The 25,960-nt window shown below is 40.2% G+C and overlaps 1 protein-coding gene across 1 annotated transcript; it reads left to right on the top strand.

Annotated features, from left to right (window-relative positions):
- Nucleotides 1-19,710: 19,710 nt before the first annotated feature.
- On the top strand, nt 19,711-25,813 carry PLK2 (polo like kinase 2). Its single transcript, XM_015140018.3, has 14 exons — nt 19,711-20,107; nt 20,711-20,818; nt 20,962-21,078; nt 21,274-21,403; nt 21,634-21,721; nt 22,222-22,317; nt 22,421-22,619; nt 22,707-22,854; nt 23,211-23,308; nt 23,643-23,772; nt 24,018-24,258; nt 24,381-24,510; nt 24,774-24,884; nt 25,021-25,813. The coding sequence occupies exons 1-14, from the start codon at nt 19,838-19,840 to the stop codon at nt 25,210-25,212; spliced, it is 2,058 nt and encodes a 685-aa protein (XP_014995504.1). The 5' UTR covers nt 19,711-19,837; the 3' UTR covers nt 25,213-25,813.
- Nucleotides 25,814-25,960: the final 147 nt, after the last annotated feature.

The following is a 25,960-nucleotide window of genomic DNA, read 5'->3' as shown; positions in this document are numbered from 1 at the left end:
CATCATCAAGACAATGGGTAAAATGTCTCCAGGCATGTCAGAGACCTTTGTAGCAGCCCCTCCCATCAGAGACCTGGAGGCCTAGGAGGAAAAAATGGTATGCTGGGCTGGCACCAGGGCTCCCTTGCTGTGTGCAACCTAGGGAGTTGATAGCCTGCATCCTAACTGTTCCAGCCATGGCTGAAAGGTGCCAAGGTACAGCTTGGACTGTGGCTTCAGAGGGTGCAAGCCCTAAGCTTTGGTAGCTTCCAAGTGGTATTGAGCCTGTGGGTGCGCAGAACTTCTGCCTAGATTTCAGAGGATGTATAGAAACGCCTGGATGTCCAGGCAGAAGTTTGTTGTAGGGGTGGGTCCTCATGAAGAACCTCTGCTAGGGCAGTGGGAAGGGAAATGTGGGGTGCAAGTTCCCACACAGAGTCCCTACTGGGGCACTGCCTACTGGAGTTGTGAGAAGAGGGCCACCATCCTCCAGACCCCAGAATGGTAGATCTACTGACAGTTTGTACCATGTGCCTGGAAAAGCTGCTAAAACTCAATGCCAGATGTGAAAGCAGCCAGGAGTGGGGCTCTTTCCTGCAAAGTCATGGGTTGGAGCTGCCCAAGGCTGTGGGAGTCAACCTCTTGCATCAGTGTGACCTGGATGTGAGACATGGAGTCAAAGGAGATCATTTCGGAACTTTAAGGTTTAATGACAGCTGTATTGGATTTTGGACTTGCCTTAGGCCTGTAGTCCTTTTGTTTTGGGCAATTTCTTCCATTTGAAATGGCTGTATTTAATCAATGTCTGTACCCATATTGTATCTAGGAAGTAACTAACTTGCTCATAGGCTCATAGGCAGAAGGGACTTGCCTTGTCTCAGATGAGACTTTGGACTGTGGTCTTCTGAGTTAATGGTGAAATGAATTAAGACTTTTCGGGACTGTTAGGAAGGCACGATTGGTTTTGAAATGTGAGGACATGAGATTTGGGAGGGGCCAGGGTGAAATGATATGGTTTGGCTGTGTCCCCACCCAAATCTCATCTCGAATTGTGGCTCCCATAATTCCCACATGTCCTGAGAGGGACCCAGTGAGAGGTAATTGAATCATGGGGGCAGGTCTTTCCCATGATGTTCTCATGATAGTGAATAAATCTCACAAGATCTGATGGTTTTATAAAGGGGAGTTCCCTTGCACATACTCTCTTGCCTGCTGCCATGTTCACCTTCTACCATGATTGTGAGGCCTCCCTAGCCATGTGGAACTGTGAGTCAATTCAACCTGTTTCCTTTATAAATTACTCAGTCTCGGGTATGTCTTTATTAGTAGCATGAGCACAGATTACTACAAAGAGTAATAAAATATATATCTGATGTGGTGAAAATTATATGTGCCTCTTAAATATATTTTTCCCGAAACAATGGAGTTGCACCTTCAGTTTATGAACAACTTCCACTATAATTTAATTGACAAACATAATCTTCATTGTCATACTAATCAATCAGAAAATATGACTTTGTGTTTCAACTCAAATAAATGTGCTAATACCCATACCTGTGACAACCATCTTGTTGCCAAATTCTGTCTTGGGGGGAAAAAAAGAAAGGAATAACAACAATAACAACAAAAAACGAAACAAAGAATGAAGCAGGCAGTCTTGCTATGGGTTTGTAACTCAGAGGAAGTAAGACCCATGCACTTTAATATTCCTTAAAGGAGCTCAAGAAGCTCTGCAGTCTCAAATTTTTCCTTTGTTTTTGAGACTCCAATGGTGTTTACAGCTGGTAAAAATGCACCAGAGAAAAAAATCTGTATGTTTCAGTGAATAGATGGATGAATGGATAGATGGATGAACAGACGGACGGGTGGATAAAAGGTATGCCATCCATTTTTTAAACGAAAGAAGGATAATTGTGGAAAATAAATTGGGAAAGGAGAAAAAGTAGACATGTGGTACCATCAGATTAGTTTCAGAAAAGAATATATAACAACTGAGTATCTGTAAACTAATTCCCTTAGAAGTCTCTGTGGAGCCCAGTACTCCTTGAAACATTTTCAGGAGTGTGCATATCCTCATTTGAAGGGACTTTTCTGCAAAAATAGTTTGTTTTTTTAATTTTAATTTTTATTTTTTTGATGGAGTCTTGCTCTGTCACCCAGGCTGGAGTGCAGTGGCATGATCTTGGCTCACTGCAACCTCTGCCTCTCAGGTTCAAGTGATTCTCCTGCTTCAGTCTTCTGAATAGCTGGGATTACAGGTGTGTGCCACCATGCCGGGCTAATTTTCATATTTTCAGTAGAGACAGGGTTTTGCCGTGTTGGTTAGGCTGGTCTTGAACTCCTGACCTCATGATCTGCCTGCCTCGGCCTCCCAAAGTGCTGTGATTACAGGCATGAGCCACTGAGCCCTGCCTCTTGTTTTTTCTCTGTATCTTTTTCTCTTGGAGAATTGACTCAGTCTCAAAAATCTAATTATCACATCTAGGTAAAGGCAAGAAATCTACTGATTATTTCTTGCATTTAAAAGCACCAACAATGCCTGGCTGCAGTGGTTCATGCCTGTAATCCCAGTAATTTGGGAAACTGAGGCAGGTGGCTTGCCTGAGGTCAGGAATTAGGCACCGAGTAGCCTAACTGGGAGACACCTCACAGTAGAGGCCGACTGACACCACATACAGCCAGGTGCCCCCTGAGATGAAGATACCAGAGGAAGGATCAGGCAGAAACATTTGCCATTCTGCAATATTTGCTGTTCTGCAGCCTCTGCTGGTGATACCCAGGCAAACAGGGTTTGGAGTGGACCCCACAAACTCCAATAGTCCTGCAGCTGAGGGTCCTGACTGTTAGAAGGAAAACTAAGAAACAGAAAGGACATCCACACCAAAACCCCATCTGTACATCACCATCATCAAAGACCAAAGGTAGATAAAACCACAAAGTTGGGGAGAAACGAGAGCAGAAAAGCTGAAAATTCTAAAAATCAGAGTGCCTCTTCTCCTCCAAAGGAACACAGCTCCTTGCCAGCAACAGAACAAAGTTGGATGCAGAATGACTTTGACAAGTTGAGAGAATGCTTCAGATGAGTTGTAATAACAAATGTCTCCGAGCTAAAGGAGGATGTTCAAACCCATCGCGAAGAAGCTAAAAACTTTGAAAAAAGATTAGACAAAGGGCTAACTAGAATAAACAGTGTAGAGAAGACTTTAAATGACCTGATAGAGCTGAAAACCATGGCACGAGAACTACGTGACACATGCACAAGCTTCAGTAGCCGATTTGATTAAATGGAAGAAAGGGTATCAGTGATTGAAGATCAAATGAATGAAATGAAGCGAGAAGAGAAGTTTAGAGAAAAAAGAGTAAAAAGTAAAGAACAAAGCCTCCAAGAAATATGGGACTATGTGAAAAGACCAAATCTACATCTGATTGGTGTACCTGAAAGTGACGGGGAGAATGGAACCAAGTTGGAAAACAATCTTCAGGATATTTTCCAGGAGAACATCCCCAACCTAGTGAGGCAGGCCAACATTCAAATTCAGGAAATACAGAGAATGCCACAAAGATACTCCTCGAGAAGAGCAACTCTAAGACACATAACTGTCAGATTCACCAAAGTTGAAATGAAGGAAAAAACTTTAAGGGCAGCCAGAGAGAAAGATTAGCTTACCCACAAAGGGATGCCCATCACACTAACAGTGGATCTCTTGGCAGAAACCCTACAAGTCAGAAGATAGTGGGGGCCAATATTCAACATTCGTAAAGAAAAGAATTTTAAACCCAGAATTTCCTATCCAGCCAAACTAAGCATCATAAGTGAAGGAGAAATAAAATCCTTTACAGACAAACAAATGCTGTGACATTTTGTCACCACCAGGCCTGCCTTACAAGAGCTCCTGAAGGAAGCACAAAACATGGAAAGGAACAACAGATACCAGTCACTGCAAAAACATGCCAAATTTTAAAGACCATCGAGGCTAGGAAGAAACTGCATCAACTAACAAGCAAAATAACCAGCTAACATCATAAAGACAGGATCAAATTCACACATAACAATATTAACCTTAAATGTAAATGGGCTAAGTACCCCGATTAAAAGACACAGACTGGCAAATTGGATAAAGAGCCAAGACCCATCAGTGTGCTGTATTCAGGAGACCCATCTCACGTGCAGAGACATACATAGGCTAAAAATAAAGGGATGGAGGAAGATCTACCAAGCAAATGGAAAACAAAAAAGGCAGGAGTTGCAATCCTAGTATCGACAAAACAGATTTTAAATCAACAAAGATCAAAAGAGACAAAGAAGGCCATTACATAATGGCAAAGGGATCAATTTAACAAGAAGAGCTGACTATCCTAAATATATATACACCCAATACAGGAGCTCCCAGATTCATAAAGCAAGTCCTAAGAGACCTACAAAGAGACTTAGACACCCACACAATAATAATTGCAGACTTTAACACCCCACTGACAACATTAGACAGATCCACGAGACAGAAAGTTAACAAGCATATCCAGGAATTGAAAGCTCTGCACCAAGCAGACCTAATAGACATCTACAGAACTCTCCACCTCAAATCAACAGAATATACATTCTTCTCAGCACCACATCACACTTACTCCAAAATTGACCACATAGTTGGAAGTAAAGTACTCCTCAACAAATGTAAAAGAACAGAAATTATAACAAACTGTCTCTCAGACCACAGTGCAATCAAACTAGAACTCAGGATTAAGAAATTCATTCAAAACCGCTCAACTACATGGAAACCAAACAATCTGCTCCTGAATGACTACTGGGTATACAGCAAAATGAAGGCAGAAATAAAGATATTCTTTGAAACCAATGAGAACAAAGACACAACATACCAGAATCTCAGGGACACATGTAAAGCAGTGTGTAGAGGGAAATTTATAGCACTAAATGCCCACAAAAGAAAGCATGAAAGATCTAAAATTGACACCCTAACATCACAATTAAAAGAACTAGAGAAGCAAGAGCAAACACATTCAAAAGCTAGCAGAAGGCAAGAAATAACTAAGATCAGAGCAGAATGGAAGGAGATAGAGACACAAAAACCCTTCAAAAATCAACAAATCCAGTAGCTGGTTTTTTAAAAGATCAACAAAATTGATAGACTGCTTGCAAGACTAATAAAGAAGAAAAGAGAGAAGAAGCAAATAGACGTCATAAAAAATGATAAAGGGGATATCTCCACTGATCCACAGAAATACAAACTACCATCAGAGAATACTATGAATACCTCTACACAAATAAACTAGAAAATCTAGAAGAAATGGATAAATTCCTGTACACATACACCCTCTGAAGACTAAACCAGGAAGAAGTTGAATCCCTGAATAGACCAAAAACAGGCTCTGAAAATGAGGCAATAATTGATAGTCTACCAACCAAAAAAAGTACAGGACCAGAAGGATTCACAGCCAAATTCTACCAGAGGTACAAAGAGGAACTGGTACTATTCCTTCTGAAACTTCCAATCAATAGAAAAAGAGAGAATTCTCCCTAACTCATTTTGTGAGGCCAGCATCATCGTGATACCATAGCCTGGCAGAGACACAACAAAAAAGTGAATTTTAGACCAATATCCCTCATGAACATTGATGCAAAAGTCCTCAATAAAATACTAGCAAAGCGAATCCAGCAGCACATCAAAAAGCTTATCCACCATGATCAAGTGGACTTCACCCCTGGAACGCAAGGTTGGTTCAACATACACAAATCAATAAACGTAATCCAGCATATAAACAGAACCAAAGACAAAAATCTCATGATTATCTCAATAGATGCAGAAAAGGCCTTAGATGAAATTCAACAGCTCTTCATGCTAAAAACTCTCAATAAATTAGGTATTAATGGAATGTGTCTCAAAATAATAAGAGCTATTTATGACAAACCTACAGTCAATATCATACTGAATGGGCAAAAACTGGAAGCATTCCTTTGGAAAACTGGCACAAGATAGGGATGGCCTTTTCCACCACTCCTATTCAACATAGTGTTGGAAGTTCTGGCCAGGGCAATCAGGCAAGATAAAGAAATAAAGGGTATTCAATTAGGAAAAGAGGAAGTCAAATTGTCCCTGTTTGCAGATGACACGATTGTATATTTAGAAAACCCCATCATCTCAGCCCAAAATGTCCTTAAGCTGATAAGCAACTTCAGCAAAGTCTCAGGATGCAAAATCAATGTGCAAAAATCACAAGCATTCTTATACACCAATAACAGACAAACAGAGAGCCAAATCATGAGTGAACTCCCATTCACAATAGCTTCAAAGAGAATAAAATACCTAGGAATCCAACTTACAAGGGATGTGAAGGACCTCTTCAAGGAGAACTATGAACCACTGCTCAATGAAATAAAAGAGGACACAAACAAATGGAAGAGCATTCCATGCTCATGGATGGGAAGAATCAATATCATCAAGCTACCAATGACTTTCTTCACAGAATTGGAAAAAACTACTTTAAAGTTCATATGGAACCAAAAAAGAGCCCGCATTGCCAAGACAATCCTAAGCCAAAGGAACAAAGCTGGAGGCATCACGCTACCTGACTTCAAACTATACTACAAGGCTACAGTAACCAAAACAGCATGGTACTGGTACCAAAACAGAGATATAGACCAATGAATGGAACAGAACAGAGCCCTCAGAAATAATACCACACAAATCTACAACCATCTGATCTTTGACAAACCTGACAAAAATGAGAAATGGAGAAAGGATTCCCTATTTAATAAATGGTGCTGGGAAAACTAGTAGAAACATGTAGAAAGCTTAAACTGGATCCCTTCCTTACACCTTAAACAAAAATTAATTAAAGATGGATTAAAGACTTAAATGTTAGACCTAAAAACATTAAAACCCTAGAAGAAAACCTAGGCAATACCATTCAGGACACAGGCATGGACAAAGACGTCATGACTAAAACACCAAAAGCCATGGCAATAAAAGCCAAAATTGACAAATGGGATCTAATTAAACAAAAGAGCTTCTGCACAGCAAAAGAAACTACCATCAGAGTGAATGGGCAACCTAAAGAATGGGAGAAAATTTTTGCAATCTACCCATATGACAAAGGGCTAATATCCAGAATCTACAAAGAACTTAAACAAATTTACAAGAAAAAATCAAACAATCCCATCAAAAAGTGGGCAAAGGATATGAACAGACACTTCTCAAAAGAAGACATTTATGCAGCCAACAGACACATGAAAAAATGCTCATCATCACTGGCCATCAGATAAATGCAAATCAAAACCACAATGAGATACCATCTCACACCAGTTAGAATGGCGATCATTAAAAATTCGGGAAACAACAGGTGCTGGAGAGGATGTGGAGAAATAGGAACACTTTTGCACTGTTGGTGGGAGTGTAAATTGAGTTCAACCATTGTGAAATACAGTGTGGCGATTTCTCAAGGATCTACAACTAGAAATACCATTTGACCCAGCCATCCCGTTACTGGGCATATACCCAAAGGCTATAAAGACACATGCACACGTATGTTTATTGTGGCACTATTCACAATAGCAAAGACTTGGAATCAACCCAAATGTCCATCAATGACAGACTGCATTAAGAAAATGTGGCACATATACACCATGGAATACTATGCAGTCATAAAAATGGATGAGTTCATGTCCTTTGCAGGGACATGGATGAAGCAGGAAACCATCATTCTGAGCACACTATCTCAAGAATAGAAAACCAAACACCGCATGTTCTCACTTATAGGTGGGAATTGAACAATGAGAACACTTGGACACAGGGTGGGGAACATCACACACTGGGGCCTGTTATGGGGAGCGGGGAGGGATAGCATTAGAGATATACCTAATGTAAATGACGAGTTAATGGTTGCAACACACCAACATGGCACCTGTATACAAATGTAACAAACCTGCACATTGTGCACATGTACCCTAGAACTTAAAGTATAATGATAAAAAATATATATAAAAAAATAAAAGAAATACTGATTTTTAAAAATGTACCTCCTACAGAGCTATAGAAACTAAAACAAAACAGCATGGTTCTGGCATAAGAACAGACACAATGACAAATGGAACAGAATAGAATACTCGGAAACAAATCCACACACTTACAGTGAACTCATTTTAGGCAAAGGTGCCAAGTATGTACATTAGGAAAAACACAGTGTCTTCAATAAATGGTACTGGGAAAACTGGGGTATCCATATGTAGAAGAATGAAACTTGATCCCTATATCTCACCTTACACAAAAATCAAATCAAAATGGACTAAAGACTTAATCTAAGACCTTAAACTCTGAAACTACTGTAAGAAAACATTGCAACCAGGTGCAGTGGCTCATGCCTGTAATTCCAGCACTTTGGGAGGCTGAGGCGGACAGATCACGAGGTCAGGAGTTTGAGACCTACCTGACCAACATGGTGCAACCCTGTCTCTACTAAAAATACAAAAATTGGCTGGGCATGGAGGAGGGCACTTGTAATCCTAGCTACTCAGGAGGCTGAGGCAGGAGAATCACTTGAACCTGGCAGGTGGAGGTTGCAGTGAGCCAAGATCAGGGCCATTGCCCTCCAGCCTAGGTGACAGTGAGATTTCATCTCAAAAAAAAAAAAAAAAAAAAAAAAAAAGAGAGTGAGAGAGAAAAGAAAACATTGGGGAAAATCTGCAGGACATTTGTCTGGGCAAAAATTTCTTGAGTAACACTCCACAAGTACAGGCAACCAAATAAAAAATGGACAAATGGGATTTCATCAAGTTGAAAAGCCTCCGTACAGCAAACGAATCAATCAACAAAGTGAAGAGCAACCCACAGAATGGGAGAAAATGTTTGCAAACTACCCATCTGACAGGGGATTAATAACTGGAATATAGAAGGAACTCAAACAATTCCACAGGAAAAACTAGTAATCTGATTTAAAAATGGGCTAAATATTTTAATAGACATTTCTCAGAAGAAGACATACAAATGGCCAACAGGCATATGAAAAGGTACTTAACATCACTGGTCATCAGAGAAATGCAAATCAAAACTATCTCACCCATATAGATGGCGAATATCTAAAAGACAGACAGTAACAAATGCTGCCAAGGATGTGGAGAAAAAGGAAGTCTTATACATTGTGGGTGGGAATGTAAATTAGTATAACCACCCTGGAAAACGGTTTGGAGGTTCCTCAAAACACTAAAAATACAGCTATCATATGATCTGGCAATCCCACTTTAGGTATATACCCCCAAAAAACGAAATCAATATATCAAAGAGATATCTGCATTCTCTTGTTGTAGCACTGCTCACAGCAGCCAAGATTTGGAAGCAACCTAGGTGTCCATCAATGGCTGAATGGACAAAGAAAATGTGATACTTATAAACAATGGAGTACTATTCTGCCATAAAAAAGAATGAGATTCTGTAATTTGCAACAGCATAGATGGAACTGGAGGTCATTATGTTAAGTGAAATAAACCAAGCACAGAAAGACAAACATCACATGTTCTCACTTATTTGTGGAATCTAAAAATCAAATCAGTTGAACTCACGGAGATAAAGAATAGAATGATGGTTGCCAGTGGCTACGAAGGGTAGTGGGGGGACACAGGGGGTCGGGGGAAGGTGTGGATGGTTAACAGGAACAAAAAAATAGGAAGAATGAATAAGACCTAAAATTTTAGTATTTGATAGCACAAAAGGGGACTATAGTCAATAATCATTTAATTGTACATTTAAAAATAACTAAAAGAGAATGATTGGATTGCTTGTAATGCAAAGGATAAATGCTTGAGTGGATGGATAACCCATTTTCCATGATATGATTATTATACATTGCATGCCCTGTACCAAAATATATTATGTACCCTATTAATATGAGTACCTACTATGTACCCACAAAAATTAAAAATAAAAAAATAAAAAATGTACTTCCTATTTCTTTTATCTGAATGGGTCTGGATTGAAAAATAGCAAATATAGTTCATTAAAATACTTGAAAAGTATAAAAATCCATGGAGCCACAATGATATTAAAAAAGCAGTAAATGTGAAAACAAAAATGTTTTTGCCCACATAGGATATTACTATTATACCAATCTTTATTTGAAAAATTGGTAATTAAAAGGAGTGAATTAAACATTTATTCTGTTTGTAATGCAGGGTAATAAAATAGCCTCAGTTGCTGAGGAAATACTTTTATGGAAGAATACTAAGTAATAAATGGACAGTATCAGAAAATCACCATTTGGCAACCACAAATGAAATAACTGATTCCATTAAGAACTATCAACATGGGATCAAGTCATTTGATGAATGGTCAATGGAAAAATTTTCCCACATTAGCTCACATATTATCTGCCAATAACAAGCGGGGCACTGCACATTTACAGTGGTGAGATCGGGCTGCCACCCTCCTAACACAGTAATCAAATTGACTATCAGGAATAGTGAGACACTATATACTTCCTGATGGGATGTTGTGGGAATTATACAGCGTTCTCTATGACATATTCTTAACTAAAATGTGCTTAACCCAAATCTAAATCAGTCTGCATTTCTAACTAAAAGTTGAAAAGACATACAGAAGACAAAAGAATACATTAAATTAAACCAACAGGAAGCAATAAGACCAGAAAATGAACATTTTGCAAGATATCTGGCCTGGTCTCTTTGAAAAGTCAAAAGCAGGGAGTAGTGACTCTTGCAGATTGAGTTAGGAGTCATAACAGAACGCAGTTTAGGGTTCTTGATAGACTCCTTGAACAAATCCGTATAAAATGGACTTTGGGAACAAGTGGGAAAATGTGAATATGAAGTAGGTATTAGATATTTAGGAATTATTGTTTATTTTATTAATATAAGGTTGTAAAAGGTATTATTATATGAAAATCTCCTCGTTTTAAGAGATGCATGCTGAAGTATTTAAGAATAACATGTTGTGATGTTTGTAACCTAAGTTTAAATGAGGAGAGAGAATTGTTGATTTTGGGGGTGGATATATGAATATTCACTGTACTCTTCTTTCAACTTCCCTATGCATTGTAATAATTTTCAGAATATTTTTTTAAAGCCTCTATACTGCCTTCTTGTCATTGCTGCTCATCTTTATTATTACTGTGAAGAGACAGCAGCCCATTATTTCAATCTCTGCCAAGCCCAAGTCACTGCCATCGTCAGAATGCCATCCCCTTTCCACATATCTGTTTGGTCTTTGTAGTCCTGAAGTCCCAAAGACTCAGTTGGGTGTGGACGTGGAAGGAAGAGGGGGACATTGTTTGGCCAGAGTGTGTTTGGGTTTCCCAGGTACAGCAGGTCACATCTGTAAAACCAAAAAGTATCTGAGGCAGGTCTTAATCAATTTAGAAAGTTTATTTTGCCAAGATTAAGGACATGTACCTGGGAGGCAGGTCTGTACCTTTCTTCAAAGATGATTTTGAGGGCTTTATTATTTAAAGGAGAAAGGGTAGACATCAGGAAAAGGGGAAGAAACTTTTAAGAGGTGTGGGTAGATAAGAGACAAACGGTTGCATTCTTTTGAGTCATTGATCAGCCTTTCACTGAATATACAATTTACATGTGAAAGGGAGGTAGAGGAAGAGTCACTTATGCCTTGTCTAGCTCAGTGAATCTACACTTTTTACATCTGCAATCAGATACACATTTGTCTCAAGTGAGCAGAGGGATAACTTTCTGTCTTGCACCTCTGAAGATAAGCTATCAATTTACATTGTCAGGGTAAAATTCAACACAACTGTTTTAAGGTAAAGATCTTGGGGTTCACAGGGAATTTCCTAGTGGACAAATTGTGAGGGAGGTATGTGGCTTCTTCTTCTTCTTTTTTTTTTTCTTTAATCTCTGTAGCTATCTTATTTAGGAGTAAAATGAGAGGCAGACTTGCCTGAAACAGTTCCCAGCTTGACATTTCCATTTGGCTTAGTAATTTGGGGGCCCCAAGATTTATTGTCCTTTCATACGTCCTATTCACACAACCACTCACAGGCACACAGTCATGGCCAGATGTTCTTTTTTAAAAAATTTTTATTTATGTATTTATTTTTTACAATTTTATTTTTTATTTTTATTTTTTATTATACTTTAAATTCTAGGGTACATGTGCACAATGTGCAGGTTTGTTACATATGTATGCATGTGCCATGTTGGTGTGCTGCACCCATCAAGTCATCATTTACATTAGGTATATCTCCTAACGCTAACAGACACATGAAAAAATGCTCATCATCACTGGCCATCGGAGAAATGCAAATCAAAACCACAATGAGATACCATCTCACACCAGTTAGAATGGCAATCATTAAAAAGTCAGGAAACAACAGGTGCTGGAGAGGATGTGGAGAAATAGGAACACCTTTACACTGTTGGTGGGACTGTAAACTAGTTCAACCATTGTGGAAGAAAGTGTGGCGATTCCTCAAGGATCTAGAACTAGAAATACCATTTGACCCAGCCATCCTGTTACTGGAGATATACCCAAAGGATTATAAATCATGCTGCTATAAAGACACACGCACACATATGTTTATTGTGGCACTATTCACAATAGCAAAGACTTAGAATCAACCCAAATGTCCATCAATGATAGACTGGATTAAGAAAATGTGGCACGTATATGCCATGGAATACTATGCAGCCATGAAAAAGGATGAGTTCATGTCTCTTGTAGGGACATGGATGAAGCTGAAAACCATCATTCTGAGCAAACTATCGCAAGGACAGAAAACCAAACACCACATGTTCTCACTTGTAGGTGGGAATTGAACAATGAGAACACTTGGACACAGGGTGGGGAACATCACACACTGGGGCCTGTTGTGGGGTGAGGGGAAGGTGGAGGGATAGCATTAGCAGATGTTCTTTAAGGTTCACTCAGAAGCCTGTACCATGGTGGCCTCCCAGACAGAGACTGAGAGTAACACACCAGCCCCTCCCCTTCCCTCACAGCCGCTAGGAGGCAGCTTCCTTCACTTTTGAGGTCCAGAGCTGAGCCATCTTCTTCATTGCCTGGTGGTGACAGCCTCCTAGGTGCTTGTCCTCTCACTGTCTCTCTCTTGTCAATTCCCCAAGTCAAAAGCAAATTTTAAAAAAGGCAAACAAAAACAGTGCTTATTTGTTGTTCTTTCTTCCTGTCAGTTCCATTCAGTTTTGTTGAATTCTTTTCAGTAAACCAGATACTGGGGACAGTGTCTCTCCACTCTGCCTTGGGTTAAGCTCCATCTTGTCCATCTCTCCTGCCCTTGGTAGTTTTTCTTCTTGCCCCTTCCTTTCTCCTGAATATTAAATAGTAACTAACATTATAGATTTCCCACCATGTGACAGTCACTGTTCTAAGCACATTCTATGCATTGGCTTTTTTAATCATTATAACAATTGTCTTAGCCCCTCTGGGCTGCTGTAACAAAATACCACAAAATGAGGTGGCTTATAAACAACAAATTTATTTCTAACAGTTCTAGGAGCTGGGAAATCCAAGATCACGTTGCTAGCAGATTTGGTATCTGGTGAAGGCCAATTTCCTCATAGATGATACCTTCTCGCTGTGGTCCCACATGGTGGAAGGGGCAAGGAGTATCTCTTATGTCTCTATTATGAAGGTATTAATGCCATTTATGAGGGCTCTAACCCCATAACCTAATCATCTCCCAAAGACCCACCTGTTAATACCATCACAATGCAGGTGAGAATTTCAACAAATGAATGTTGTGGAAACAAAAACATTCATACCATATCAACAACCTTAAAAAATATTGTCATGCTCTTGTTACAGAAGAAGAAACTGAGGCACAGAGAGTTTCAGAAATTTGTGCAAGATCAAATCTAAGAGGTATCTTGCTTTCTCAATAGTTTTGTATTTATAAATGTGTCTAACAAATAATTGAGTTTTTACTCTGTCATGTCTATTCAAGGCATGGGGAATATAGCATTAAACTAAGAAATGTACCTGTTCATGAAGCTTTCATACCTGTGGGGAAGAAAAATAATAATCAATTAATTAAGTAATATAAAGTATGTATTGCAAAACTTGATTAGATGATACAGCGTAACAGAGAGTGCAACACAAAGTTCTCTTTGATGAGTCGAATTGCATCATTAAAAAGCATTTTTATATGTATTTTTAAATAGTAATATATTCTTCTGGTTCAGACAGTAAAACACATAAAGATGATCAAAAAAGTAAATAATCTTCTCACAAAAATATGTAAACAAGTAAATAGAAGAAAATCTATTATTAGTTTGTTATTAATCCTTCCCCAAATTTTATGCTTTATGCACATTTAAGACTATAAAAATGTATTATTTTCCCCGCATTTTTTATTCCAAGGAAACATATTTTACTATGCTATACACTGTCCTATACTTGCTTTCCACAATATTTATTTTGGAATTGTCTCACTCTTGTCTCCCAGGCTGGAGTGCAATGGTGCAATCTTGACTCACTGCAACCTCCGCCTCCCGGGTTCAAGTGATTCTCTTGCCTCAGCCTCCTGAGTAGCTGGGATTACAGGCACCTGCCACCACACCCAGCTAATTTTTGTAATTTTAGTAGAGACGGGGTTTCATCATGTTAGCCAGGCTGGTCTAGAACTCCTGACCTCAGGTGATCGGCCCGCCTCGGCCTCCCAGAGTGCAGGGATTAGAGGTGTGAGCCACCGCACCCGGCCTATTTTGGAGATTTGCTCATAACAATACTTAAAAGGCATCTTCATTTTGTTTTCACAACTGCCTACATTTTCACTGCATGAACATATCATCATTTATTTAACCAGTTTTCTATTGATGGCCACTTAGGTTGTTTCTAATCTTTAATTATTACAAGCAACACTGCAATGAATAACCTTATACATGAGGGGTCAGCAAACTGTTTCTGTAAAGGGCCAGATAGTAAATATTTTAGGCATTGCAGGCCATATGGTCTCTGTCACAGCTGAATTCTGCCATTGTAGCAGAAAGCAGCCATTGACATGTCTACATAAGCAAATGGGCATGGTTTTTTTTCCAATTATTATTTTTTATTTCAATAGGTGTTTGGTGAACAAGTGGTATTTGGATACATTAATAAGTCCTTTAGTGGTGATTTCTGAGATTTTGCTGCACCCATCACTCGAGTAGTGTACACTGTACCCAATGTGTAGTCTTTAAAAAAAATTTTTTTAATTATACTTTTAAGTTCTAGAATATATGTGCAGAATGTTCAGGTTTGTTACGTAGGTATACATGTGTCATGGTGGTTTGCTGAATCCATCAACCTGTCATCTACATTAGGTATTTCTCCTAATACTATCCCTCCCCTAGGCCCCCCACCCCCTGACAGGACCCAGTGTGTAATGTTCCCCTCCTTGTGTCAATATGTTCTCATTGTTCAACTCCCACTTATGAATGAGAACATGCAGTGTTTGGTTTTCTGTTCCTGTGTTAGTTTGCTGAGAAGGATGGGTTTCCAACTTCATCCATGTCCCTGCAAAGAACATCAACTTATCCTTTTTTGTGGCTGCATAGTATTCCATAGTGTATATGTGCCACATTTTCTTTATCCAGTCTATCATTGATGGGCATTTGGGTCAGCTCCAAGTCTTTGCTATTATGAACAGTACTGCAATAAACATACATGTGCATGTATCATTATAGTAGAATGATTTATCATCCTTTGGGTATATACTCAGTAATGGAATTGCTGGATCAAATGGTATTTCTGGTTTTAGATCCTTGAGGAATGGCCACACTGTCTTCCACAATGGTTAAACTAATTTGCACTCCCACCAACAATGTAAAAGCGTTCCTATTTCTCTACATCCTCTCCAGCACCTGTTGTTTCCTGACTTCTTAATGATCTCCATTTTAACTGCCTGAGATGGTATCTCATTGTGGTTTTGATTTGTATTTCTCTAATGACCAGTGACGATGAGCTTTTTAAAATGTTTGTTTACCCCATAAATGTTTTCTTTTGAGAAGTGTCTGTTCATATCCTTTGCCCACTTTTTGATGGGATTTTTTTTTCTTGTAAATTTGTTTAAGTTCTTTGTAGATTCTGGATATTAGCCCTTTGTCAGGATGGATAGATTGCAAAAATTTTCTCCTATTCTGTAGGTTGTCTGTTCACTCTGATGATAGTTTCTTTTGCTGTGCAGAAGCTCTTTAGTTTAATTAGATCCCAGCAAATGGGCATGGTTGTTTTAAATAAAATCTTATTTACAAACGTAAGAATTGGGCTTAATTTGGTCAGGGTTTTTATAATTTGTTGATGTTATATATGAGATGACATCCATAGGATAAATTCCTAAGTAAGAGAATACTTTCATTTCTAAATTTGATAGATTTGGCCAAATTACTTTTCACTGAGATTATATCAATTACCATTCCCAACAGCAATATATGGCAGGCTGCTTCCTCAACACTTCAGCAATTCAGCATGTTCACGGCAACATTTGAGGGTTTTGCCAATTTTGTAGGAAAGCGTGCCTCAGTATACTTTTCAATTTCTCTTCTGATGAATGAAATTGAGCAAATATAAGAACCATTTGTTTTCTATTGGATAATTGGTATTTTATTCAATTGTAGGAGTTTTTACATAATAGGAAGATAAGCTCTTTCTCTGATGAGTTGAAAAGTTTTCTAGTGTTATTTATCCTTTGACTTTATTTATGGTGTTTTGTTATTTTAAATCAATGAAAAGGTTTTGTTTATATATAGTTACATTAATTAATCTTGTTTTTTTTTTAAGGATTCTAGATTTTGTAAACAGTTGAAAGTTCTACCACACTCAAAGGCTATGAAAGAATTCTCTTATTGTCTTATAATTTCACATATTTCAAACTTTCATTTGTTTGAAATTAAGTCACATATGAAGTATGGATCCATTTTTTCCTTCCTACTGGTTACCAAATTGACCCCATGATATTTAGTAATTATTCTACCGAATAGAAAGTACATTTATTTCCTTTTTTGTTCTATGGACTACAATTTTGGTTCTGTCCACATGATGGCACCACAACTCCCCCCCAAAAAAATCATTTTCTCAGTTGGAAAGAAAACACCATAAGACTTACAAAGCGTTAATATTTTATTAAATGCCTCCATGTTGTGGAAAACAGACCTGAATTTCACATGGAATGTTCAATAATTTATCAAATACTGAAGTCCATTTGGTAAAGATACATACCATAGTGTATGCTAATCAAAGAAGTAATTGAAATATATATATATTTTTAAATCACGCCAATCTATTCTTCAATTTTTTTCTTAGGCCACAGATGAATACACATACACATACACATATATGTATACACACACACACATAGTTTATTATCAACCACAAAGACATGGTGTGTAAACTAGCTTTGAGAAATTCTAGTAATATTTTCTAAACCTGCAAGCCTTCTACATCTTAGAGAGTAGGTTTGCATAAATCTGGGAAGCAAAGGTCACCCCTAGGCTTATGAATAAAGAGGATGATTACGTAATTCTGAATTTCCACCCCTAAGCCCCACCTCTTATTCCATCCTTGACAATCTTGGGGTTAAAGTCTATTGTCACTTATGAGAAACATGCCTGGACTTGCCCTGCACTCTTTAAAGAATCAAAAACAGAAGCGACAGCAAAGACTTTCCCTTTCTCCTCTACAATGGCAAAGCCTTTCCCTTTCTCCTCTCTAATGGCAATGAGCCTCTTTTCCACATTATGCTGGAAGTATTTGAGACACAGTATTTTTGTAAATGTTCTGTTAATGTTGACACCATACATACCTAAATTTGACAGTGGACTGCAGCAACCCTTTTTGTATGTACCTTCCAGGGATTCAATAATCTGGTATTCTAAATGTCTCCGGAATTTAGCTTCAAAACACTGTTTACCGTATCTTGTTAACATAGGTAAAAAGATTCAAGTGTGCTGCCAATTAACCTAACCTCGATGATCTAGTAAAAATATAGAATAGTTACTTAAATCCTCCAAGCCTCATCTATAAAATGGGAATAATAATGTAGGATAATAATAATATGCCACCTCAAATGTGGCCCTGGAATAAAGATTATTTTGAGATAATTATTTTGAGAAGCAGCAGACCGAGGAGACGCTCTAAAAATGGCATATTACCCTTTTGTAAGGGAAATGTACATTTACTAAAAAAACAAAACAAAAAGCCCCCCACAAAACTCCATTTGTAAGAGTGTCTCCTCTGTACCAGGAAGAATGACTCTAAATCATGAAAAACTTATGAAAGAAGAAATAAGAAACCCCAATCCTATTTACCGTACATTTCCTGGTCATGGTTCCTTAACTTGCCTGCTCCACAATCTTTTCTTTTGGTTTAGCTAAAGATAGTATTTAAGCCCGATTTTAAACCATCTCTCATTTTCCTGGTTATCTCCCATGTATATATGACACATACATGTTAACAAACTTCTTTGTTTTCTTGTTAATCTGTCTGGTTACAGGCACCCAGGCCAAAACTTTGAAAGGTAGAAAATTATTTTTCCTTCCTTACAATATTACTCACTCAGAATTGTTGTAGGATTAAATAAGGCATTTCAAAATACTGCACAGTCCTCAAATGTTACGCTATCGTAATTAGAACAAGAAAACAAAACAAACAAAAAAAACGTGTTCCTAGGTCAAACTGCACAGTAAAATCTGGAAATTGGAAACTAAGCCGTGTTTGCACTCACTGGCCTACGCTCTCTTCATCCTACCAATCCCCCTACCCCCAGAAAGTCTCGGATTGACTCTCCAGGAACCAGGGCAGTTCATGAGCCATCTCAACAGATGCATTCGGAAGAAGTCATAGATGACTCTGCAAACTCACAATCGGCATCGATTTTTAGTACCAGTAACTGTCAAAGCCCCACTGTCGTCAACCGCTGCCCACTTGACACCTAACGGCACTTCCGGAACATTCCACAAGATGGCGCCCTTGCTTTCCAATCATCGGGCTACCGGCGGAGGACGCCTTGCCGAGGCGTCGACCTCGTTCTCCAAGGTTCAGGGGCTGACCTCAGACAGAGGCTCGCTCTAGGGGGATGGGCGGGGGCCAGCGCTGGCACTGTTGGCCGATCGGCCCGGGATCCCAGCGTGCGGGCCCGAGTCTGCCCCAGCGCGATGCGGCGATGGGCTCGAATGCCCGGCTCCCCGAATTCCGGCCTTTCACCCGCACGGCCTCTTGGCACTGCCCCAGCTAGACACCAGCGAGCGCGTCACGCGCGGGGCTTTGTCACACGGCCGGAGGAGGCCTCGCGTGCCCGTGCGGCGGGCTCCGGGCACCCTGATACCTTGACACAAGAGGCGCCGGGTCGTGGGGCGGCGGGGAAGGGCTGTGCGGGGGAGGGACTGCGTCTACACCCGCGCCCAACTCGCTCCGGTCACGGCACTGCCCTGACACCAGGCGGCTGGGGCGGGGGTGGGGCCAGGCATCGGCCCTCGGGATTCTGTTTTCTAAACTGAGGCTCAGAGCCTTCGAAGAACGTGGCAGCAGGGCCCACAGACGGCCCTGAAGGCCTTCCCGTGGCTGCGAGAGTTCTCGGCGGCCGGCGTTCGAGGCGCGCGGCTCCGCTCCGAAGCGAGACCTAGGTGGCGGGACAGGACCTGCTTCCCGGCCAAGCGCGCTCGGCAGGCCGTGGGGCGGGGCGTCGGCCGTGTCGCGGTGTCGCGTATCGAGTCTCCGCCCCCTTCCCGCCGCCCAGTATATAAGACTTCGCCGAGCCTTCTCACTCGCACAAGTGGACCGGGGTGTAAGGTGCGCGTTGGCACCGGAGGCAGGGGTGCGAGGGCCACGGCCGACTCGGACGGGTGACCGCGCCTAGGGGGTGGCAGTGGGCAGTGCGGGGCGGCAAGGCTATCATGGAGCTTTTGCGGACTATCACCTACCAGCCAGCCGCCAGCACCAAAATGTGCGAGCAGGCGCTGGGCAAGGGTTGCGGAGGGGACTCGAAGAAGAAGCGGCCGCCGCAGCCCCCCGAGGAATCGCAGCCACCTCAGTCCCAGGCGCAGGTGCCCCCGGCGGCCCCGCACCACCATCACCACCATTCGCACTCGGGGCCCGAGATCTCGCGGATTATCGTCGACCCCACGACGGGGAAGCGCTACTGCCGGGGCAAAGTGCTGGGAAAGGTGACAAGCGGAGGGCGCCGGGCTGCCGGGCGGGCGGGCGGGAGGTCTGTCCGGGCGACCCCAAGCCGGGCAGGCCCGCGGGGTCCCGCGCCCGCCGCTTCCAGGTTTTTCGGGGGTCAGATCCCAGCGCGAGGTGGGCTCCTCACCTGCTGCCTGGCTTTTGTGCACCGGCAGCGCTGGGGATCGGCTTTGCCTGCCTTAGCCTCACAACTGTGTGCCACCCCGCAGCCCAGAGAAATGCATCTTGAGTCTGGAAGCGAGGGCTTTCTGTATCAGACCTCTCTCCCTCCATCTGCTCCGAGGGAATTTTCCTAACAAGTCTCATCAGACATTATTTTTCATGTCTCCCCGCTCCAACTCCCTCCATAAAGCTCCCCTTTATATTATAGGAAAAAAACTGTTTGAAGTTGCTGTTTCCAGCAATGCGTTTCTCTTCATGGGGAGCTTTAACGAAGTCGAATGCCTTCCTCTGACCACCCTTCTCCATTCCTCAATTTTTTTTTTTTTTTGCTTTTCTTTCTTCCCATTTATTTATTTATTTTAAATATCTGCCGTCCATTTTTGTGCCATACTCAATTCCGTCTCGGCTTTGTTTCTTTTCAGGGTGGCTTTGCAAAATGTTACGAGATGACAGATTTGACAAATAACAAAGTCTACGCCGCAAAAATTATTCCTCACAGCAGAGTAGCTAAACCTCATCAAAGGGAAAAGGTGTGTATGACTCTTGAGTAAAGTATTTTCTTTGTGTGCAGGGATGGCCCTTCCCTGTTAGGAAAATGTCTTCTGCATGTGTAATCACTGGCTTTTCCGAGGTGACTGGAGGCTAATAAGCCTTGCCTTGCTTTTTCATTTAGATTGACAAAGAAATAGAGCTTCACAGAATTCTTCATCATAAGCATGTAGTGCAGTTTTACCACTACTTTGAGGACAAAGAAAACATTTACATTCTCTTGGAATACTGCAGTAGAAGGGTAAGTGTCAACTCCTATTTGAGAACATTTACTTACCCCGAATTAACACGGTATTCAAAAAGTATTTTATCTGGTATTTTAGCTGTGGCAGTATTTACACTGCAAAGTTAACTTTCATTGCATATCCTGCAAAGGGAAACCAGTGATTTTGATAACTGTTTGACACATTCTCTTTTTTCCTTCTTCTCTTCCTAGTCAATGGCTCATATTTTGAAAGCAAGAAAGGTGTTGACAGAGCCAGAAGTTCGATACTACCTCAGGCAGATTGTGTCTGGACTGAAATACCTTCATGAACAAGAAATCTTGCACAGAGATCTCAAACTAGGTAAGTCCTTGATGCCAAAAGCTGAGTTTTGTGTTAGAGTTCCTTTTCTCTCTCTGTCTTTTTTTACATATGAATGTTCTTAATTGGGATCTAGCGTCTGCAATCTTGCTTTTGAATGGGCGTCTTTCATATAACAATTGGCTGCCTGGCTCCAAAGTGGATGTATGTGTACTTGTTTAGAATGCATTTTCAAAAGGATTCACTTTTTTTTTTTTTTGTTTATCATCTAGGGAACTTTTTTATTAATGAAGCCATGGAACTAAAAGTTGGGGACTTCGGTTTGGCAGCCAGGCTAGAACCCTTGGAACACAGAAGGAGGTAAGAGTCAGAAAGATGCATCCTAGTAGGGTTTTGTGGAGAGACCAAACATGCCTTCGCTGTTTTGCATTTCATGTTTCAGAGGTCCAGTGATAACATCTATAAATCATAGCAATGTTAATTTAAAGAAATACTTACTGAATGCCCACTATGGACTAGACAGAGCACGCTGTGCCTCTAAATTGATTATGAAAGCAGTCAATGAAGTCTTTTTCTTGGCCTGAAATGTATAAAATGCCACGACGTCCCTGGTTTTATTTGGTTAACCACACGTTGCATGTGGGCTAAAACAATGTGTGTGCATTGTAAAAAATTACCAAAACTCACTTGGTCAGATCTCAATTGTTCAGATGCTAAAAGTCAAATGTTTCCAAATAGAAATTCACTGTAGATATTAAGATTTTGTTTAAGATTTTTGTCTCCCATCAAGTCATGTCAAGAGAACCAGGTTTAAATAGTGGAGTAATTCCTAACACGATCTCAATATTTCATCTTTCCAGAACGATATGTGGTACCCCGAACTATCTCTCTCCTGAAGTCCTGAACAAACAAGGACATGGCTGTGAATCAGACATTTGGGCCCTGGGCTGTGTCATGTAAGTAAATGCAGCAGAATAATTAAAAAGCAAATTTGGATTTAAATTTTAACACTTGAGTTGCTTTATGACCATTGCTAAAGATGTGTTTCTTTGCACACAGGTATACAATGTTACTAGGGAGGCCCCCATTTGAAACTACAAATCTCAAAGAAACTTATAGGTGCATAAGGGAAGCAAGGTATACAATGCCGTCCTCATTGCTGGCTCCTGCCAAGCACTTAATTGCTAGTATGTTGTCCAAAAACCCAGAGGATCGTCCCAGTTTGGATGACATCATTCGACATGACTTTTTTTTGCAGGTTGGTGCACTATCTTTTGTTTTAATTACATGGTATTGATCCCAGTTACCTGACAGGTTACTGAAGGCCTTTTCTAATGTTCCACAGGGCTTCACTCCGGACAGACTGTCTTCCAGCTGTTGTCACACAGTTCCAGATTTCCACTTATCAAGCCCAGCTAAGAATTTCTTTAAGAAAGCAGCTGCTGCTCTCTTTGGTGGCAAAAAAGACAAAGCAAGATATATTGACACACATAGTAAGTTAACAAGACTTCTTTTCCTTTTTGTATCCAATATTATATTTAAATTTATATTTAAATTAGTTAAAAGAGAATTTTATATTAGCATAACTTGGCCATATTTGCATATTCTTAAATGTTGATATTTATAGCATAATAAATCCATACCTTGAATTGTGATTGATAGCTTTGTATTTTGCAAACATTAAAGAGGGCTTTTGGGGTAGTTGCAGCTAATGGCAAAGGTAAAATGCTATTTTTGTCCAGGATGGTCATAAGTTGGTCAGTAATGCAAGAAGGAGAAGATATGGCTAACCCTGTTCCTACCTTGTTAAGATAGACTAATGTTTGTAATTCTGTTTCTTGATATACAGATAGAGTGTCTAAAGAAGATGAAGACATCTACAAGCTTAGGCATGATTTGAAAAAGACTTCAATAACTCAGCAACCCAGCAAACACAGGACAGATGAGGTGTGTTGGGAAAGATTAAAGTAGATATTCACACTTTACATTACGTCCACTCTTTATTAAATAGCTCTTGGACTATGATTATCATGGTTCAAAAATGTCATATTTACTGAAGTTTTTCTTCAAACCCTTTGAAAGGGAAGTTAAAACTAAAAGGAAGTCTTTCAGTTTTACAGTGCATGCAAGCGCGTTATTGCGTTATCTTTTATCTGGCTTGTGTCCATTGCTTTTTGATAAGCTTTCCCAGCAATTGCCTCACTCTCATCTTAATCTGGAATTCTCAACCTTAAATGAATTTAGATGCTTGACTCATTGCATAAATCTTCTCTCTCCTAAGGAGCTCCAGCCACCTACCACCACAGTTGCCAGGTCTGGAACACCCGCAGTAGAAAACAAGCAGCAGATTGGGGATGCTATTCGGATGATAGTCAGAGGGACGCTTGGCAGCTGCAGCAGCAGCAGTGAATGTAAGTGGTTGTCAATCATATTTTAAATAACAAAACTCTAAATGCCACTGCTAAATACATAATAATTTAAGTCAATTTACTTTGTAGCTTAATCTAACATCGAAGTAGTAAGATTACCGGAATTGGAAAATAATCTTGAGTTCTATGTCTTTTGAATTAATGGAGTGAAACTTAGCATCTACCAAACCTGAGGTTTTATTGCTAAAATATTGTATAACTTGAAACATTTCTCTCTGCCTTTTCAGGCCTTGAAGACAGTACGATGGGAAGTGTTGCAGACACAGTGGCAAGAGTTCTTCGGGGATGTCTGGAAAACATGCCAGAAGCTGATTGCATTCCCAAAGAGCAGCTGAGCACATCATTTCAGTGGGTCACCAAATGGGTTGATTACTCTAACAAATACGGCTTCGGGTACCAGCTTTCAGACCACACCGTCGGTGTCCTTTTCAACAATGGTGCTCACATGAGCCTCCTTCCAGACAAAAAGTAAGTGTATCAATTAATGAAATCCTGTCAGTTCTCTAGTCTTGCACTAAAGAAATCTAAAAACAGTGATTAACTGCTTCTATTTTTTTCCTCTTCTCTCCCTTTCATTCCTGTTTTTATAGAACAGTTCACTATTACGCAGAGCTTGGCCAATGCTCAGTTTTCCCAGCAACAGATGCTCCTGAGCAATTTATTAGTCAAGTGACGGTGCTGAAATACTTTTCTCATTACATGGAGGAGAACCTCATGGATGTAAGTACCGTGACTTTAGAGTGGTGACATTTGAAGTGTAGTCCACAGAGCAGTAGCATCTGCATCACTTTGAAGCTTGTTAGAAACAGATTCTCCTGTCCTCTCCTTGATGTACTGAATCAGAATCTCTGGGAGGTGGAGGCAGGGATTTCCAAAGCCACTCTGATGCTTGCTTAAGTTTGAGAGGATTTTCTTAGAATAATAATAGAGTGCATGCTACAAAATCTTTGTAGGCACTAACTCACTCTCCTAATCTCTTCCAGGGTGGAGATCTGCCTAGTGTTACTGATATTCGAAGACCTCGGCTCTACCTCCTTCAGTGGCTAAAATCTGATAAGGCCCTAATGATGCTCTTTAATGATGGCACCTTTCAGGTAAATGAACTCTTCAGGAAAGCGCATGTTTAGGTCCTACACAGAAAAATCTGTGCCTAGCCAGTTTAGTAATTGACTGAATTTTTCTAATTCTTGAATATTTTGAGAGATCTAATATCTATGTTTATTTTTTAAGGTGAATTTCTACCATGATCATACAAAAATAATCATCTGTAGCCAAAATGAAGAATACCTTCTCACTTACATCAATGAAGATAGGATATCTACGACTTTCAGACTGACAACTCTGCTGATGTCTGGCTGTTCATTAGAATTAAAAAATCGAATGGAATATGCCCTGAACATGCTCTTACAAAGATGTAACTAAAAGACTTCGAATGGACCCTACGGGACTCCTCTTTTCCACTGTGAGATCTACAGGGAAGCCAGTAGAATGATCTAGAGCATGTTGAAGAAGATGGACATGTGGTGGTACGAAAACAATTCCCCTGTGGCCTGCTGGACTGGGTGGAACCAGAACAGGCTAAGGCATACAGTTCTTGACTTTGGACAATCCAAGAGTGAACCAGAATGCAGTTTTCGTTGAGATACCTGTTTTAAAAGGTTTTTCAGACAATTTTGCAGAAAGGTGCATTGATTCTTAAATTCTCTCTGTTGAGAGCATTTCAGCCAGAGGACTTGGAACTGTGAATATACTTCCTGAAGGGGAGGGAGAAGGGAGGAAGCTCCCATGTTGTTTAAAGGCTGTAATTGGAGCAGCTTTTGGCTGCGTAACTGTGAACTATGGCCATATATAATTTTTTTTTCCATTAATTTTTGAAGATACTTGTGGCTGGAAAAGTGCATTCCTTGTTAATAAACTTTTTATTTATTACAGCCCAAAGAGCAGTATTTATTATCAAAATGTCTTTTTTTTTTATGTTGACCATTTTAAACTGTTGGCAATAAAGAGTATGAAAAAGCAGAAATAATAGTTTCCTGTCTTTAGTAGAACTCTTCACCACATCATGACATTTTTTGATAATGTCATGCCAAGCAGTGCCAAGAAGCCACTGAGTATAGAAGCATACTAGAAAGTTAGATCTTTAATTTTTTCTAACCACAGTTTCTAGAAA

Source organism: Macaca mulatta, chromosome 6 (genome assembly GCF_049350105.2).
Source record: "Macaca mulatta isolate MMU2019108-1 chromosome 6, T2T-MMU8v2.0, whole genome shotgun sequence".
NCBI lineage: Eukaryota > Metazoa > Chordata > Mammalia > Primates > Cercopithecidae > Macaca > Macaca mulatta.
The sequence above is the reverse complement of the archived record's forward strand: the minus strand, read 5'-3'. Positions and strand labels throughout refer to the sequence as shown.